Below are 16,256 nucleotides of genomic sequence, written 5' to 3'. Positions count from 1 at the left end.
GCGGGGCTACGGGTAAAATAACATCATACATAGACTTCTGTACCAGTTGCAGCACATAACACATGAGAAATCTGTTTATGTCAAAAAACACAGATTAACTTATAACACAACATGAAAGTCACGATGGCACTTTCTCCCCAATGGTCGCTGCGCACCTGATTGACAGTGCAGGGTCTGTCTAGAGACCCTGCTCTGTTAATCACAGCGTGACACAAACCCTCTCACCCCCCTGCAGTTTGGGGACAATGAAATGGGCACTGCTGGAATCTTCACCAGCAACTCTGTAAAAGGATAGTACTTCAGCCAAGTTAATTACAAGCTCCTCGGAGGCAGAGCGGCCTCTGCCCTGCACTGGAGCAGAGAAACCGAGACTGCCGTGCCGTGGTGGGGGTACCGGTACTCTCCCTGGCTACAGAGAAGTACTGACGGAAAAAAAATTCGGAAGTGCCGGTGCTCAGTACCGGTGATTACCGGCCCATTCAAAGCACTGTCCCACACAGGCCCTTCTGTAAACCCATGCTCTGCCAACCTTATCTGGCACCGTAGCATCTGAGGATTACCGCTCGTAAAAGGTGAAAGATGCATGCAATGAAGGGTAAAGGGTTCTACTACTTCATTTCAAATGTAGAAGGGTGTCTCTTTAATGACTCGTCGAGCGAGACCTCCGTTCCCGCCTTACACATGCGCTCACTCGCTGCCCACTGAGGCCGCAGCGTCGTCAAAGTCGCCCTTCGCGCTGCGCCACTCGTCCTTGGACTGCTTCATTAGTATGTGCGCGCGCTGACCTGCAGCCCGCCTGCTCTCTGCTGATAATGGTTTTGTCGATTCTCAGTCTGCCATGGCGGCTGGGACATGACCAGAGTTTGTTCCGGGGCAAGGCAATACCGGGCGGCTGTCTAAGGCTCCACCTGCAGAGGGCGTCAGACGGCACTCCCAGGCGGCAAACCTGTGCCACTGCCCGGAGGCCGGGGGGGGATTAGGCCTCTCTGCACAGGGCGATTAAAATCCTTGCCCCTAACTCCAGAGAAGAAGTTTGCAAAAGTGCATAAAGAAAGCATTACTTGTTCTAGATTTTTAAAATACGAATTAAATCTTATTATTTTAGATTGGGCACATTCTGAATTACTGATTTACAAACATTATTGCTAGGTACTCACATATCGAAAAAAATAAATCATGCTATGAAACTCCTCAATATGCTATGTTCATATTTAAGAAAGCAAACATCATTTACACCTTCAATTCTGAAAATTCTCTAAAAAATTCGTTGGCTCAGTTTGCGAGCGTGCAGCTGCCCACAAGGTACAATAAACGCATACATTTCACAAAATGGAAAACCAATCACAATCCTGATGGCTAGTGTTTCATGGAACAGTGGCTACAGAAACTTCTGAACTTTGTATCACGATGATTCTCCTTTGCAAAAATGGCCTGCTTTGGGCCGAAATCACAAAGATGTTGAGGTGAGTATGTGTTACCTACTCTTATATTTATTCTAGCAGGAGTAAGTCAGGAGTACACCTGGTTTAGGAGTACATCTGGCGTACTCCTATATATTTTGCTCTGCAACGCTGTTTTGTGTTATGTAATTCTATCTTTGTCTATTATAATACTCTATAGGTTACGTGTTATCAGGCGCGCAACAACCATTGGACTCACAGGGCATCAACCCCCCCCCCCCCCGACCCCCCCTCCCCCGTCGTGTGTGGCAGCCCGGGATGAGACAGCTTCCCCGGCACACACAGAGCCGCACCCGAGCACTTCACAGGTCTTTAAAAGACCATTTGCATGTTAATGAGGCCTCGCTGTTGTTTCACCCCTGCTAAGAGCCCCTGCAGCTCCACTCTGCCTATGGCTTAAAAGATTCAGCCCCCGCCCGAAATTCTTTTTTTTTAGCCCCCCTCCGAAATTTGGCTCTAGTTGCGCCTCTGCGTGTTATGAAACGTTGCGTTATACCATGCTATGCTACATTACAGGTTATGCTATATAGAGAGTATGCTTATATTATGCTATCATATATATTTTGCTGCATAAGGCTATGCCATATATTAATTTTGTTGTGTTTCTGCAGTTTTATTTGTAGCACAAACCTGCTCCAATGGTTTTTATATGTTATGAAAGGTATGATCATATCTGGTATTCTAAGACATATGCTATGCTAGTCTATGCTTCTATGCAGATTTGTTACGGAGCACATATGCAATGCCTCAGTGGCCTGGCGCTGTATAAAACTCAATCTCCCATTCAAGAGAAAGCGACGAGAGTCATAATGTGGTTGAGGCCAGGTTTAGGCACCTAGGAAGCATCTGTAGGTAGATGACCTGGAGAGGCTAATGGCTGATGTCCAGACCTTACTGGCTTCCTTGATCAGGAGAAGTTTAATATAAACGGCCTCCAGAGGGCTACCAGACTTAGGGCCTGATTACAACTTTGGCGGATGGGATACTCCATCACAAACAAGACGCATATCCAGTCCGCTGTATTACAAGTTCCATAGGATACAATGGAATTGTAATACAGCGGACGGAATATCCGTTACATTTGAGAGGGAGTATCCCATTCGCCAAACTCGTAATCAGGCCCGCTCTCGGCTCCGAACAGATGCATGCTAAGAAGGATATGTAAATAGCCTACACTCTGAAAACAATCTCGCACAGTACCGTCCATCATGAATAGAAGGAGTTCCTCCAAGGGGTTTGTTACAAATTTCTTTCCTTCTACACAATGCCGTAGTTCGCGGGCCTCCCAGGTAGGCCTTCACATGTGCAGTGCAGATCCATTTGCAAACCTCCCTCTTCAAAATGCCGAAGGTCTCTGATAAATCTGGGCTTTCCTATTGAAAGGTTTACAGACCCCCTTCAAATTAATCTAGATTTCAACCTTAGCACAAAATCTGCAACAATGTAGGGTTGTTCAAGTACACTTCACCTTCTGGAAATGGTAGATCTAAGTCACAGATGGCTCTCCAGCACTGCACTCTGAATTAAAACAGTGTGTATCAGGTCATTGAAAATGTGCTTGCCGTCTATATCTTGGTTCAAAATGCAATTTATTTGTTCATCTGTTTCAGACATCAAGAAACTGTGTCTAAAGTGGTTCCTCTCAAGCGAAGCAGAAATACCCGAAACAACACACGGAAGTATTTGTAGCCTCAGGATTTTTTTTTTTAAACAAAATGAAACTTTTAAAATAGCATGAATGAAAGTAATGTAATCATTATTATTTGGTGAGGCACCCCCAGGCAAAAATGATATGGAATATTACAACAGTGAAAACAGGGATTCTTACCTTCAGTATGTACTGCAGACACATAGGTCCAATTGTAGCGTTTGACAATGTCCACCATCGCCCGAGCCTGCTGTGCATCGGAGGGTACAACCCTCATGAAGTATTTGAATAGAGTTTTGTCACTGAGATCCATACTTGTGGCAGAATAGGCAATCTGAGGTATGTTGAAGAGCTGCAGCAAGTTCTGCACTTGGATCGCCACAGAGCTCGAACCCGGTCCAATCACCCCAACGATGGGTTTCTTGACTTTGAATGGTGCAGTAGATCCATCAACACATTTTACAAGCCCCTCCTCTTCGTCACTGGATATAAGGGAATCCCTAATGAACTCAATGCTTTGCTCAAGTGCCACTGCTGAATGCCAACATGAATCCCGGATTTCACAACCAAGGGTTATATTTGGCAGTATCGTCGGGTCTGCATTAATTCGGTCAAGAGCGTGAAGCATCGCCTCAACCCGTTGTATGCCATACTGCTCCCTTACCTCTCCACACTTCCTCTCGTGGACCTTCTCAACAGTTGGCTGGTGGTGGACAGAAAACAGAGCCCCAATGATAATATCACCAGGTACATGGGCAACCACTCTCCGTTCATTGGACTGTGCAGAGACCAAGAACCCAATGTTCCCACGGGCATCTTCCTTAAACCAGAGGATGGCAAGGAGCAAAAGGAGGACCATCTTAGGGAGTGATTTAAGCTGGTAGAGACAGCATAGTGGAATTCAACGATAAGAGGATTAGGAATTGTTATCAAGTATTTCGGTGAGGATGGGAAGCGCCTCGTTGTTAATCAAGCATTGCCACAGGCTGATGGAAGGTGTGCTATAATCACTCCAGGCACACTGCAGAGAAGTCTTGTATGTAAACATAATCCTCAGAACCTTATAAAAGGAAGAACATGTGAATTAGATGATCTGCCTAAATCTTGGAAGAAAAGATCCAGAAGAAAACATTTTGAAAAACCTATTATACGATACATTAACCTGTACATGTTTAAAGCAGCGATATGAATTCCTTTGGTATGTTTTCCTATGATGATCCTCATACCCTCTTTTGTGGAGGATGTCTTACAAAACTTTACCGCTAGATTTTTTGATCCACGTTATTCATATAACACCAGCAGCAGAGCATTCCATGTCATTTTGTGTTACATATGATGTACAACCTCATGCCTTTCATGTAATTTACAGTTTAATTTTATGTCAATGGAAAGAAATATTAAGAAAAAGAGGAATACAAGATTTGAACATATGCCTACATTACTAAATCAGTGTCTCATGGGGATAAAACACTTTCAATGCTTGGCTAAAATATGGATAAATGGCCACTAAAAATGTATTAATGCCTCTGAACTATGATTAGCTGGGGCCTCGTTCACGAAGATGTTCACTTGAGTAGGTGTACAATACTTGTGCCGCGCTTCAGTCTTTGAATTTCAAGAAGAAATTCATCCAAAATTATAAAATCCATTATTTTTAAATGGTGTCCATAGGAAGAGGGGCAGTAGGGAAAACAGTCAGTCTTGAGAAAGAAAGGTCCAGGAATCTGATGGCCATCTGGCGATGTACCTTTTTCTGTATGCGGCATCTGTAGAGGACACAATCTCCTTCCAACTTTCTATCTAGAGCTTTGCAGTCTTCAAGCTTGTCATATGGGTTGATGACCAAGCAGTTGCTAAACTCTAACAGAATTTAGTCATGGTTAGGACATTAATAATCATGCTCGTTAATTTTTACGAATAACAGCACTAAACAAATAGCTAATGAGATTGATTAACTTGCCTACACAAGTGCCATGCATTTTATCTAAGGACTCTATGCAGCTGTCTTGATTTTATGCTCTTTTAGAGACAGTAGTTTAATAACAAGTGTTGCATTAGCTTATATCCCTCTACAACTGTATCATTTCAATGAGGGATGTAATGGTTGTTTTGGGCAATACGGAATAATAGTTTCCTACACCGGTTTGAAAGGCATAGAGAGTACACAGATTGAACCTGGGAATTTTCTTAGGTCTGCTGACTATATTTTCATACAGAGAGCTGATTCGTTTCCCTTTCAGTTTTCATTTAATTAACTTCTTGGTCAATTTCTTGAACTATACTGGATGAGAGCTTGGTTGCACCAAAATCGCCTACTTTGAGTTCTGGTGATGCGATTGGTGACAAATTCCTTCTGGCCGACAGATTCCCCCAAAATATTTACTTATCATCCTCTGCATCTCTGAATTCCATTGATCTGCTGTGTAATGGGATATAGTATCGGGACACAGGCTCCTGTTCTTCGACATATGCAAATCAGTGTTTGACCCATTCCCCATGGGAACAGTCCAGCCCGAACTGCCAGGCCAGGTCTTCCCTGGACTGGAAACAAGCATCCTGGGACCAGTGTTCCCTTCTATGCAACACCTATTTACAATAAGACTGACCTAGCATGTGTAAGCCCACCAAATTCACACTGAACAGGTATCAAGTTATTAATAACTGACATCCTTCCGGGTTTCTGTAGAGTGCTAGAGACGCTTAGTCGAGGTCTGAGGGTGTCCATTTAAAAGGTACCTAAAAATTTCTCAAATGTGTGTTCACAAACAGGCTCAGTGGGCCCTGCATCTCTTTAAAAAAATATTCAACCAAATAGAGGGACTAATGGCAGTTTCCAATATAAAAATTATGAGATGTTAACTTAGCAATGTTGAACTTGAATCTATAGAAATAATCTGATTTAGCTGTTTTTTTTCAAATGATATGTTTTATTCGCCAACAAGAGGAAATTAAATGTAATTATTCACTCTAGGCTGGGGAAGCATCCAATCGTCTCATGGCGATAGTCGAGTAGCATTTGCTGACCTTCTAAATTTTCTTATAGAAAAGGCAGTAGGGGGGGGGGTGCCCTTCATAAGCCTGCAAGGAACTAGTAATTAGATGCAAAGTGTCAGAAGTTACCTCTGGGAGAGGGCTGACTAGAATCAACAGTACTGCTCCAAGGAATTTGCGCTGTTCGACCCAAAAAACAAAATGGAGAAACCGGCAGGTCGTATCCCAAAAAGATACAACTCCGACAAGATTAACTTGGGTATTTGTTACCAAAACTGTGGCAAAAGCCAGACCACATGGAAAGTTCATTTGATTGGAAAGATCCATTAACAAGTACCTCTGCATAGATAGCATCTCTGAACTTGGAAACACCCCACAAGAACTCCTCTGGGGTGTTCCCAAGTTCAGAAGGGCAAGTACTCTTCTGCAACATGCCACTGTAGACAAAAGTCCCAAAATTAAATGAAAGTCTTATGTTAAGGCCCAACTATTGGAACCCACATAGTCCCTGTATGAGTTTTGTAAGCTCAAGGCTACACTGGTGCCACCTGGTCAGTCTATCCAGCCTCCTAGAGCTCTCACCAAATATGGCCTTCAGGTTTGTGCCAATGGAAATATTTTTTCTCCATAAACTGATTGAATTCTGAATGTAAAATCACTCACCATGCCAAACCACCAGATTTGTGCTGGCCATATGTGCTTGTGAGTGGCCTGAAAGTGCTTCTGCGCAATGGCCCCCCATACTCCGTAGACTTATATTAAGTTTCAATTTCCAATTGTTTCCCATGCAACAGTTTTTCTTTTTACATTTTTAGGATTTTAATTGAATTTGTTCTGCACCTTTAAATGTAGGTACACAGCACACCTCACATATTTATTCTGGTGTTTGTCTCTTACTTTTCTCCTATATTACTATGCTAAAAATATATTTATCTTTGTGTTTGGGTATTGAGTGAACTTCATCTCAGCTCATGTTGAGGCTGTTGTCTTATCCTCTTGTTATCCTACAGATTGATACCTGACATATTCGTTTTTCCTATGGTTTCACTTTTAAAAAAAGGATTTCAAACAATGCTGGCAAGACGTCTATCAGTGTCAGATGATTTTTTTATTAAACATGAGGGTGATACCGTCCTTCATCCGCCTAGCGCTAAGACACCTTCGGGTATTGCGTGCTTTACAAAATTAATTAATTAATTCATTCATTCATACAGATAAAGGGTTTTTGGGTTTTAGGATCTTCTGAAAGAGTGGGGGGGGGGTGAATGTGTTGGTGTATGTTAGCAGGTGAGTTGGCATTTAATGGTGGTCGTTTGCATGCTGTATGAATGTATGGAGGTGGCTCTACAGGCACATGAAGGTGGCTGTGTTTGTCTGTGATGACTGTTTTGTGGATATAAGATGGTGGTTGTATTGGAAAATGGGGCATATACTAGAATAGGTATGAGTGCTTGAAGACCTAATTTGAATAAAGCTTTTTTGACCGTGACCGTCTGCTCCTCCCTATGAATTAAGACCCCATCTTGGTCTGACAAGTGTAAATGTAAGGGCCATGGATTAACTTTGAGACAATGGCAAATCTTAAAAACGATAGAGGACGGTACTGTAAGGCTTTACTTATTTCAAGATTTTAGATTAATTTAGAAATTGAAGTGATTTGCAAATCCTAATATTACTGCAGAAATGTCTAAATAGGTAGTCTGATCCACCAGCTGAATTTCTTTCTACAATATTATCTGTACAAAGGGGAACATTCAGCTGGTGGAATCAGCTCTAAAGTTAAGAGTTTCTAGCAGAAGCGGGAGAATTTTCAATGATACATTTTCCATATTTGATACTGAAAGTGCATAATGCAGCTGTACATTTAAAACCAGAGTCCTCATTACACAAGCTATCTGTAAAGGAGCACCTGCAGCAGTTACCGATAATGTACAACTGTTCTGCCTTCCATTAAGCTTTTGGGAAGAAAGATTAACATCATTATATTTCTCATAAACAATGGGGTTTTGCATTCCTGCTGTTACAGTCAGTAGTAAACAAGCCAGATGGCCACCATTTCCTCAACTTTAAATTGGGGCTCCTCTGCATTTGAACTTCAGAAGGGGATGGCATAAAGAATCCATAGATGATCAAGTCTGTCTGTTATGTTATATTAACCTGGAAGATTTTAAAAGGGGTGTATTACAGGACTGCCTCAGGGGCGCAACGGGCATTTGCGCCCGCTTTGCGCACCCCAGTGCACTTTGGTATTACAGAAGGGGCCACAGATGATTGTGCATCCCCTTCTGTAATACCAATAGTGCTGGTGCACATATTTAGAGGGTGTTCCCTCATTTGCATAGGGGTGTGGTCCCATGCAAATGAGGCAATCCCTTTGCCTCTGCACCCTCTCCATATTACAGACGCGGGTGCAGAGGCAAAGAAGCTGTCAGGAGGTGCACTGTCAGTGTGCCCCTTTATGGCAGCAATCTGGAGGGGTTGAAGAGGGTCCCATGTACCCCCCAGACATACCCTTGCAGGTGGGTGAAGTCACTGACTGCACCCGCCTGCAAGGGGATCTCTAATCCAAAGTGCAGGGGGTTACCGGTTGCACTATGAAAACACAAAGAGGTTTCAAAGCAGCCGCTCCATTTTTCACATGAATGTGCTGCCCCCAGGGCAGCATGAGTTTGCTGCTACCCTGGAGGCAGTGTATTCACCATAATGAGGCACATTTTCCTTCATTGCTCAGTGCAAACCTTTTAAAAGGTGAGCCTGGCACAATGAAGGAAAATGTGCCACATCCATAATATGGCCCCATGTTGGCAACTCTAAGATGATGTTTACTCAGCCCAATCTTCCCAAAAGGGAGATTTCCAAAGTACAGGGCAATTTGTTTTTATCAGCCATTAATGGACTGTCGCAATGCTTTTACCAATTATATGTTTTTACAATGTTTAGGAATACTTCAACAGAATTGTATAATTTATAAGCGCTTGTGGAGTGGTATTTTCCCTTTTATTCAGCAGTAACAGAAACTGGTAAATTTTCCTTGTCGCTCATATTTTAATACTGGAGCAAGAATAATAGGGCAAGATGTATCAAGCCTTTTATCAGTCGCAAATGGGACGATTCGCAGAATCGGCCTGTTTGTGAACGGTAAAAATCCTTTTGGGATGCATCATCCCAAAAGGCTTTCGCAAAATAGGAAATATCAATTTTTGCGATTACCTATTTTGCCAATGCATTTAGGGAATCACAATTTCCGATTCCCTAAATGCAATGGAGGAAGCAGGTAAAAATTGTGACCTTGCTTTAAATAATCACACATTACCACCACAAGTTGGTGGTAATTTGGAAATACCTAGAAAAATGCACATTTTTGCATTTTTCGAAGTGCCATGTGGCACACACACATGCCCTTAGGCATGCATGTGCGCCACATGTGCACAATTACCTTTTTGGGGGGTGCATCAGGGTGGTACTTTGGCCCCCTATCACTCTTGTAATTGCATTCTCAATTTGCGATTACCAATTTGGTAATCGCAGATTGCAAATGTCTTCCCATTCATTCCTATGAATGAATGGGAAGGCATTCCTTAATAGCGAATCGCAATTTGCGATTCGCTATTAAGGAATATGTAAGAATCGCAATTTGTTTTGCGAAACCTACATACATTGCATTTTGCGATTCCATAATAGTGAATCGATAAAATTCACTATTATGGACTCGCAAAATTCAATGTTGACACATCCGGCCCATAATTCCTTTAGCAGCCGGGGATTGAGATAAGGGATGTGGAGAAGCCACTGAGTAGGTTATCTTCCTTTTTCAAGATTTTTTTCAGCCAATGAGTAAGTAGTCTGTGTTTCCCTCCTGAAGAAGTTATTGAACTTACTATAAGCAACTTAGTTCTTTCTGCAATTTAACACTGTAACAACAGTGTCCCTACTGACCTCTCATATGTCTATTTTTCCTCAATCCAGAGAAGTGAAATGTTGTTTCAGTGTTTTGATTAACTATTGATTTTGTGTCCAGGACTAAGTTACTGTCAGCACACTTATCTCAAAACACGCAGAGAACACAAAATTGTTATCATATATTGTAGCGAAAGTGCCATTTTTGTCAGGCCAACTTTCGTATTTTCTAACGCAAGACTGGTGTTGCAATTCTGAAAATCGTTTGGGTGCAGCAGACAGGTGACAATGAGGATACCTAAGGGATGTACTTCATTCCCTTAATTGTGAGTGCTTCTTTTTGCTTTCCACTTTACCTTCTCACCTTAGCAACTGACCAAGTGTTTGCACGAAGTGTCAATCACTCTGAGTGATCTTTCTGCAGGCCTGATAGATCTTTGAATCCCTGACAATTGCTGCAAGCTGGGGAAACAATTTCTTGTCTCCTATTGGAGACCTAGTGAAAAGAATGACACTTTTCTGCACATCTATTAGAATACCACCAAGAAATGTTCACTTTGTGTGCCAAAGTCTTACAATCAGAGCCCACTTAGAACTGACTAAGATATGTCCAGCGAGGAGGGGGAGCAGCTACATGAGTAAATTCCAGGCACAACTTAATATCAGTGGCGGCTCGCCGAGGGAGTTCTGTGGGGCGGGGTGGGGGAGGGGTAGGGTGGGGGGTAGTGGAGTCCGACATACGGCGGACAGGCGTAAGGTACGTAATTAAATAAATAAAACAATTTGCCTTGCTCACCCAGCATCGCCAACTCGGCGATGCAGCGCGCGCACGGTAAATTGTTTTATTTATTTAATTACTTACCTTACTCCTGTCCTTCGTACGTTGGACTCCACTACTCCCCCTTTCCCTTCCCCCACCCCGCCCCACCACCTCGCAGCACTCCCTTGGCGAACCGCCACTGCTTAATATTCGTTTTCAAAGACTCGCCTGAAGAGAGGCCAATGGAATTGCAAGGAATTGTTAGGTTTGCAAACCTTATTCCTCCAAATGCCCTGCTGATAACCACATGCAATATGGAAACAAACACCTTAATGTCATCACTGGTGACATCAAGATGTTGGTGTAAAAATGAAATCAATAATAAATATTTCTGTGATTATTTGCAAACTACTTTGGGATCCATTCACAAAGGCATCTGGAGTAGGTGCATTAGTGCTATTGTAGTACTCTTTTACATACTCTTATATTATTATTAAATTAGACTCTAAAATGGGAATATTCAGGGAACATGCATGTATATTTCATTCAACAGAAAGACCTTTACCCTCATTACACTGTTACTAACTGGTAGTCTGACGTTTCACATCCGATTCACAAAGGCACGTAAGGCATTCCTGGACTGCTGCTTACCATACTCAATACATATGTGAATCAATCTTATAGTATTTAACAATGGCTGTTGCTTGAGAGTGTAACTTTGTGATTCCAGGACTGCAACCCTTTAAATCACCCTAGTAACCTCAAGCATGATCCAATAGTCTATATTTTGAAAATGTCTATGCCTATAAACCCAACCATTTTAAGGAAAATAAACAAATTGAAATATTCTTAATTTTTTTTTGAATTCATATACATAAAGTTCAAAGGATTTGACAGAATTAAAAATAATGTCACATAAATTGCAAGGAAAAGAGGTCTTCAATCTCTGGTTCTCGACAAAAATCATATCTCATATAAACATATATTTCAGATGCCTGGAGACCTGTCAGTATCTTGAGTAAAGGTGTCCTCACAATCTACTCCATTAGTAACTGCTTTTCGTATCTCCATATATTTCAATTGGTGAACAATGATCATAGCTCCATGGCTTTTTTAGATGTGGACGTTTTGGGACCCCTATTTAATATGAGTCTCTTCATCAGGACCATTTCTCATTTTTGATTATATCACACATTAAGGACTTTTTATACAAATAACTCCAAACTTACAATATTGCACTGGAGGATTCTGAGCAGGTATATTTAATTCAGCCTTAATTATGGGGAACATAATCAATTAACTTGTGTTATTTGACCCTGATTAATACCATTCATAGGTTGGTGTCAATAATTCTGTTGAACAGAAAAAAGTCCTACCAGTTCCACATTTGTTTAACAAAACTGCAAATGTTGTTTCCAAATGGTACCAGTGGTATCCAGATTTATTAACATGTCTCAGCTGTACTGCTTATCCTCTGTAATAAGCAGTACAGATCATTATTTCCCATTAGAATGTATGGGAATACAGAAAGCATTCACTAGGCGAGTAGATAATGTGGATCATTTTACACAAGATAGTGGGTGTAGGAAAATGCCTATTTGTGTGGTCACCCCCACTTTTTTCTAGATTTTATTGCTGGGTTTTGTATTCTGCACTCTGGGACACTGTTGTCCAGTGCCGAGTGTATGTGTTGTGACCCTTAAAACGTTTAAGTGGTATACTCCTAAATGGCATATATACCATATATTAGGGACCTATCTGTCCTTAGTATACTGTGCAAAGTGGACTGTACCACATATTATGCCACCCCTAAAGTGACAATGCAAAACATGACTGCAGGCTTACCACCAGTAGCCTCGCTGTTCAGGTTCAAACTGTAAATTCAACCTGTCAAAACGCTCCTTTTAAATACAAATACGTCTCCTTAAATATGCCTTAGGAGCCCATAAGGCAGGGTGCATACTATTTAAAAGTAGGATATGGAAAAATGTAATGTAAAACAGGTCCTTACAGTGACAAGTCCCTCAACCTATTTTCCCCATTGCAGGGTTAACTATACATAGGAAAATATTGGTAGTTAATATTAACATTAAATAATGGTATCTTCACCTAGGAACCAGACAAAAAGTCAATTCATGGACTTTTAAAATGTTTATCATGTGTCCAATTCATTGGAAAAGTCAAAATTGTGCTAAATATTTCACAAACTGTACTTTTACATATTCACCATTTCCTTGCCTACAGCCTCTAGAGGTCAATTTGCATGAGATTCCAACTGTCACTCAGGAGCTAAATAGCTCATTGATGAGGTGTGGACTTGCTAACAGAGTTCAAACAACAGGCTTGGGTGTGGGGAGGTGTTCTGTTCCACTAACAGGATGATCATCTGGGCAGTGCCCAGAAACTTCATTATCTTCAAAGGGGACTGCCTTGGGTAACACTGGGCCTGTCCCCTCCATTGCCCACGTAGCCAGCCACCAATTTCAGTGTGAGAGGAGCTACCCGAGAATCAGTTTTGAATGAAAACATAAAAGGGTTTGCTCATTTCCCTGGCCACACCTATAGGTTTGGCACATGAGCTCTGCACAAGTGAAGAAATATTCTGTCAAATTCATTTTAGGTAGAGAGGTGCAGTGTGGGATTGTTTGTAATAGGGCACACAGGAACTGCTGCAATAGGGTTACCCCTGGGAATTTTCCTCTATTGGTTAGGGAAGAGACAGGAGTCATCCCCATCTACAGGCTAGTGCCAGGCATAAATGTGGCACTAGTGGTCACCCTCTTCAGAATACTACTAAACCAGTGGAAGACAGAAGAAAGTCCACACCTACTGACCTGTGAGAGAACCCTGATGGTTAAACCTACTCCCTCTTGAGCCAAGAACTTAGAAGTGGACTCCAATGGTCAGTTGGTAGACCTCCTTTTAGGCCACTGGGACACAAAAGCTGCAAGAAGTCCAATTTTCTGGAAGGGCCCACCTAACTAGTTTCTACTGTACCTAACCTAAACCCTGCTGGTGGCTTCTGTTAGATTGACTTCTGACCCTCAAGTGGTGTTCTTGAGGTACTGGAAGCCTTGGCTGGTGTCAGAGTGCTCTTCTCCTGCTTAACCCAAACCTGGGGCTTTTTCAAGACTTTGTCCGGAGAACTGACAGAAGACCAGGACAAACCTGCCAAGTCAATCTGACAAAGGTGCAGTTGCCAAAGATTCAGGTTGCTTCAACTCTGAGTTTTTTCACAGTAGCAAAGCTGTTTCAGCTGAACATTGTGGAGAAGGTAGCCAGCCTTGTGGAGTCCTATTTGGCTATAGCTTTCTGCCTTGCCCCGTGGGAGGAATCTTAGCTCCGAAAAGGTGACTAAGTCTGAAGGCAGAAATCTTCACTAGGTGAAGACGCCAAACGTATTCAGCTGGTGAGTGCCTTCCTGGGGCGCAATTTTTTAATTTCATCCACTCTGAGCTTTCCTGCCAAGACCCAACAGCTTCACTGGGGCTTTGTCCAATGGCTATATAGCCTCATGGAATCCACCGTGGCCACAGCCTGCTGTGTTGCACCACTGAGGATTTTTGACTTCCATTACAGACACTAATGGCCTCATTACAATGTTGGTGGGAAAGCCTCCAACCCCTGGTAGGTTTAAAGTCTGACCGCCGTATTATGATGGTGGCAGTAAGAGTTTAAACCGACCAGAGAATCCAACATGGTTCTCGGCCGGTCGGAAATACCTCATAATCCCTTGAGGACAGCATTTCTGCCATCTGGATTATGATGTTGGTTTCCGACAGCCATTCCATGTTGGCCTTTCTGTCCGCAGCCTCCTCATTTGGGCCGGGCAACATCTGTAAGTGCATGCCACACGGTGCATTCAATGGAAGCATGTACTGCGGTAAATGAATCGATGGTAAAGTATAATTAAAGCGGCATAAGTGCCACCCGCTCCTGGGCAGGCTTCCTGTGCATGAGGGCATGCCTTTATTTTATTGTATTTATGTATGCGATTCACTGCTTGCCACACCCACGATGGCATGGATGAGCAGTATACCGACTCACTTCACTGCCGGTTCATTGCATTTGTACTGTGTATGCCTCTCTCTTCTTCTTTTTTAAGTACATCCACCATCACGCTGAGATGGGCTACTCAGCTAAGTATAAAACTAACCTTAACTTGAACGTAATATGATCGAAATGACGCATGGTCTTATATTACGTTTCTAATGGACAAGTGTTGTCGCTGTCTTTTTTCTTCCTTTTTTTTTCCTTGTAGGTTGGATTTTACTAAAATAGTGTGGTCATATTCGTTTGTGTGCAAGATCACCCCGACCACACCTGAATCTAGGTATAAATATAGGAATACTGGGTGTCGCAGTGCCAGACCCTATTTTTTCTTTACTTTATACACTTTTGCACGGTCCTGAAGAAAAGCCACTGGATCCACTAGGCACCACGAGAGGCGTGAAACATGTCGACCTGATTCCACTATTCTATAACACCACGAGCACTACAAATACGCAGAAGTAGAATACTCCTGATCCTGCCCACCCTGTCAAGAGTATTCCCCTTGTCACTAGTTTTTAACCATATTACACGAACCCCAGAATAAAGTCGCTCCAGGGTACTAGTGTGATATTTTTAACCCACCTAGCACTACACCCCACACACCCTCACTCACAACTGCGGCGTTCCTGAAAAAGATCTCCGACAAAGAGCCTTCTCACGGGGCCTGTGGGGGACTGCAGCGCCACCCCCATGAGGAGCAATGCCCGATGATGGAGCATGACACCCGCTTGAGTGTGTGAGGGCACTTCATGAACAAGGAGGAATTCCCCCCTTTAAGAAGTCCTCCAACTTACACTCGTCAACAGAATTCCTGTCACAAGTCGTTCTTGCGACTGGACTGGTCCACTCTTTTTTGAGGACTATAACAATCCCCAATCTCTTTTCCTCATACCTGTTGCCTAGCAAAGGAAAGCAGATGAACCCAGGAAGTGCAGGGTTATCGTCCTTGAGCTTGGGAGCACCAGGAGACAACGAGAAGTGATGATCAAATCAAATAATACGCAGCAGATATAGGTCAATGGTGTGTAGGTCTTCTGTGGCATACAAAGGAACAATGATAGGGCAGAACAAAACAAAGGTGCTGGGAAACACCAAAACAGTGATCGAAATAAGAGATCAAGAACCACAAATACGCATTGCAAGGCTTTGCTACTGCCACTCGGTGCTTATATTACCCAGGGTGTGATTTTACAACTATCAGGTTGGCTGCCTTTCTCTGTCTGACCTGGAAGAACTGGTTCCTGTCCTGGGGCCGAAATGAAAAAGACATAACACAGAACACACATGACAACAATGATGAAAGGTGCTGTTACTCAACTCACAATAAGCTGTGCCCAAACTCCTGTTCCATCTGCATAGGACACAAGACAATAGCATTTCTCTCTGTAAACATTGGGCGGAAAGTTCCACGCGCAGTCCACCTCTACCCAGGATAATAGGTTTGCAT

The 16,256-nt window shown here is 42.6% G+C and overlaps 1 protein-coding gene across 3 annotated transcripts in view; it reads right to left on the bottom strand.

Annotated features, from left to right (window-relative positions):
• The window catches only part of GRM5 (glutamate metabotropic receptor 5), a 967,034-nt gene that overhangs the window by 940,066 nt on the left and 10,712 nt on the right, over positions 1–16,256 (bottom strand). For all 3 annotated transcript variants that reach the window (XM_085623142.1, XM_085623143.1, XM_085623144.1), the window contains exon 2: positions 3,289–4,168. In XM_085623142.1, coding sequence (XP_085479268.1) covers positions 3,289–3,967 — 679 coding nt within the window. In that variant the 5' untranslated portion in view covers positions 3,968–4,168. The remainder of the gene's footprint in view (positions 1–3,288; positions 4,169–16,256) is intronic.

This window comes from Triturus cristatus, chromosome 8 (genome assembly GCF_964204655.1).
Source record: "Triturus cristatus chromosome 8, aTriCri1.1, whole genome shotgun sequence".
Classification (NCBI taxonomy): domain Eukaryota; kingdom Metazoa; phylum Chordata; class Amphibia; order Caudata; family Salamandridae; genus Triturus; species Triturus cristatus.
Note: the sequence above shows the minus strand (reverse complement) of the source record. Positions and strands in the feature narration are given on the sequence as shown.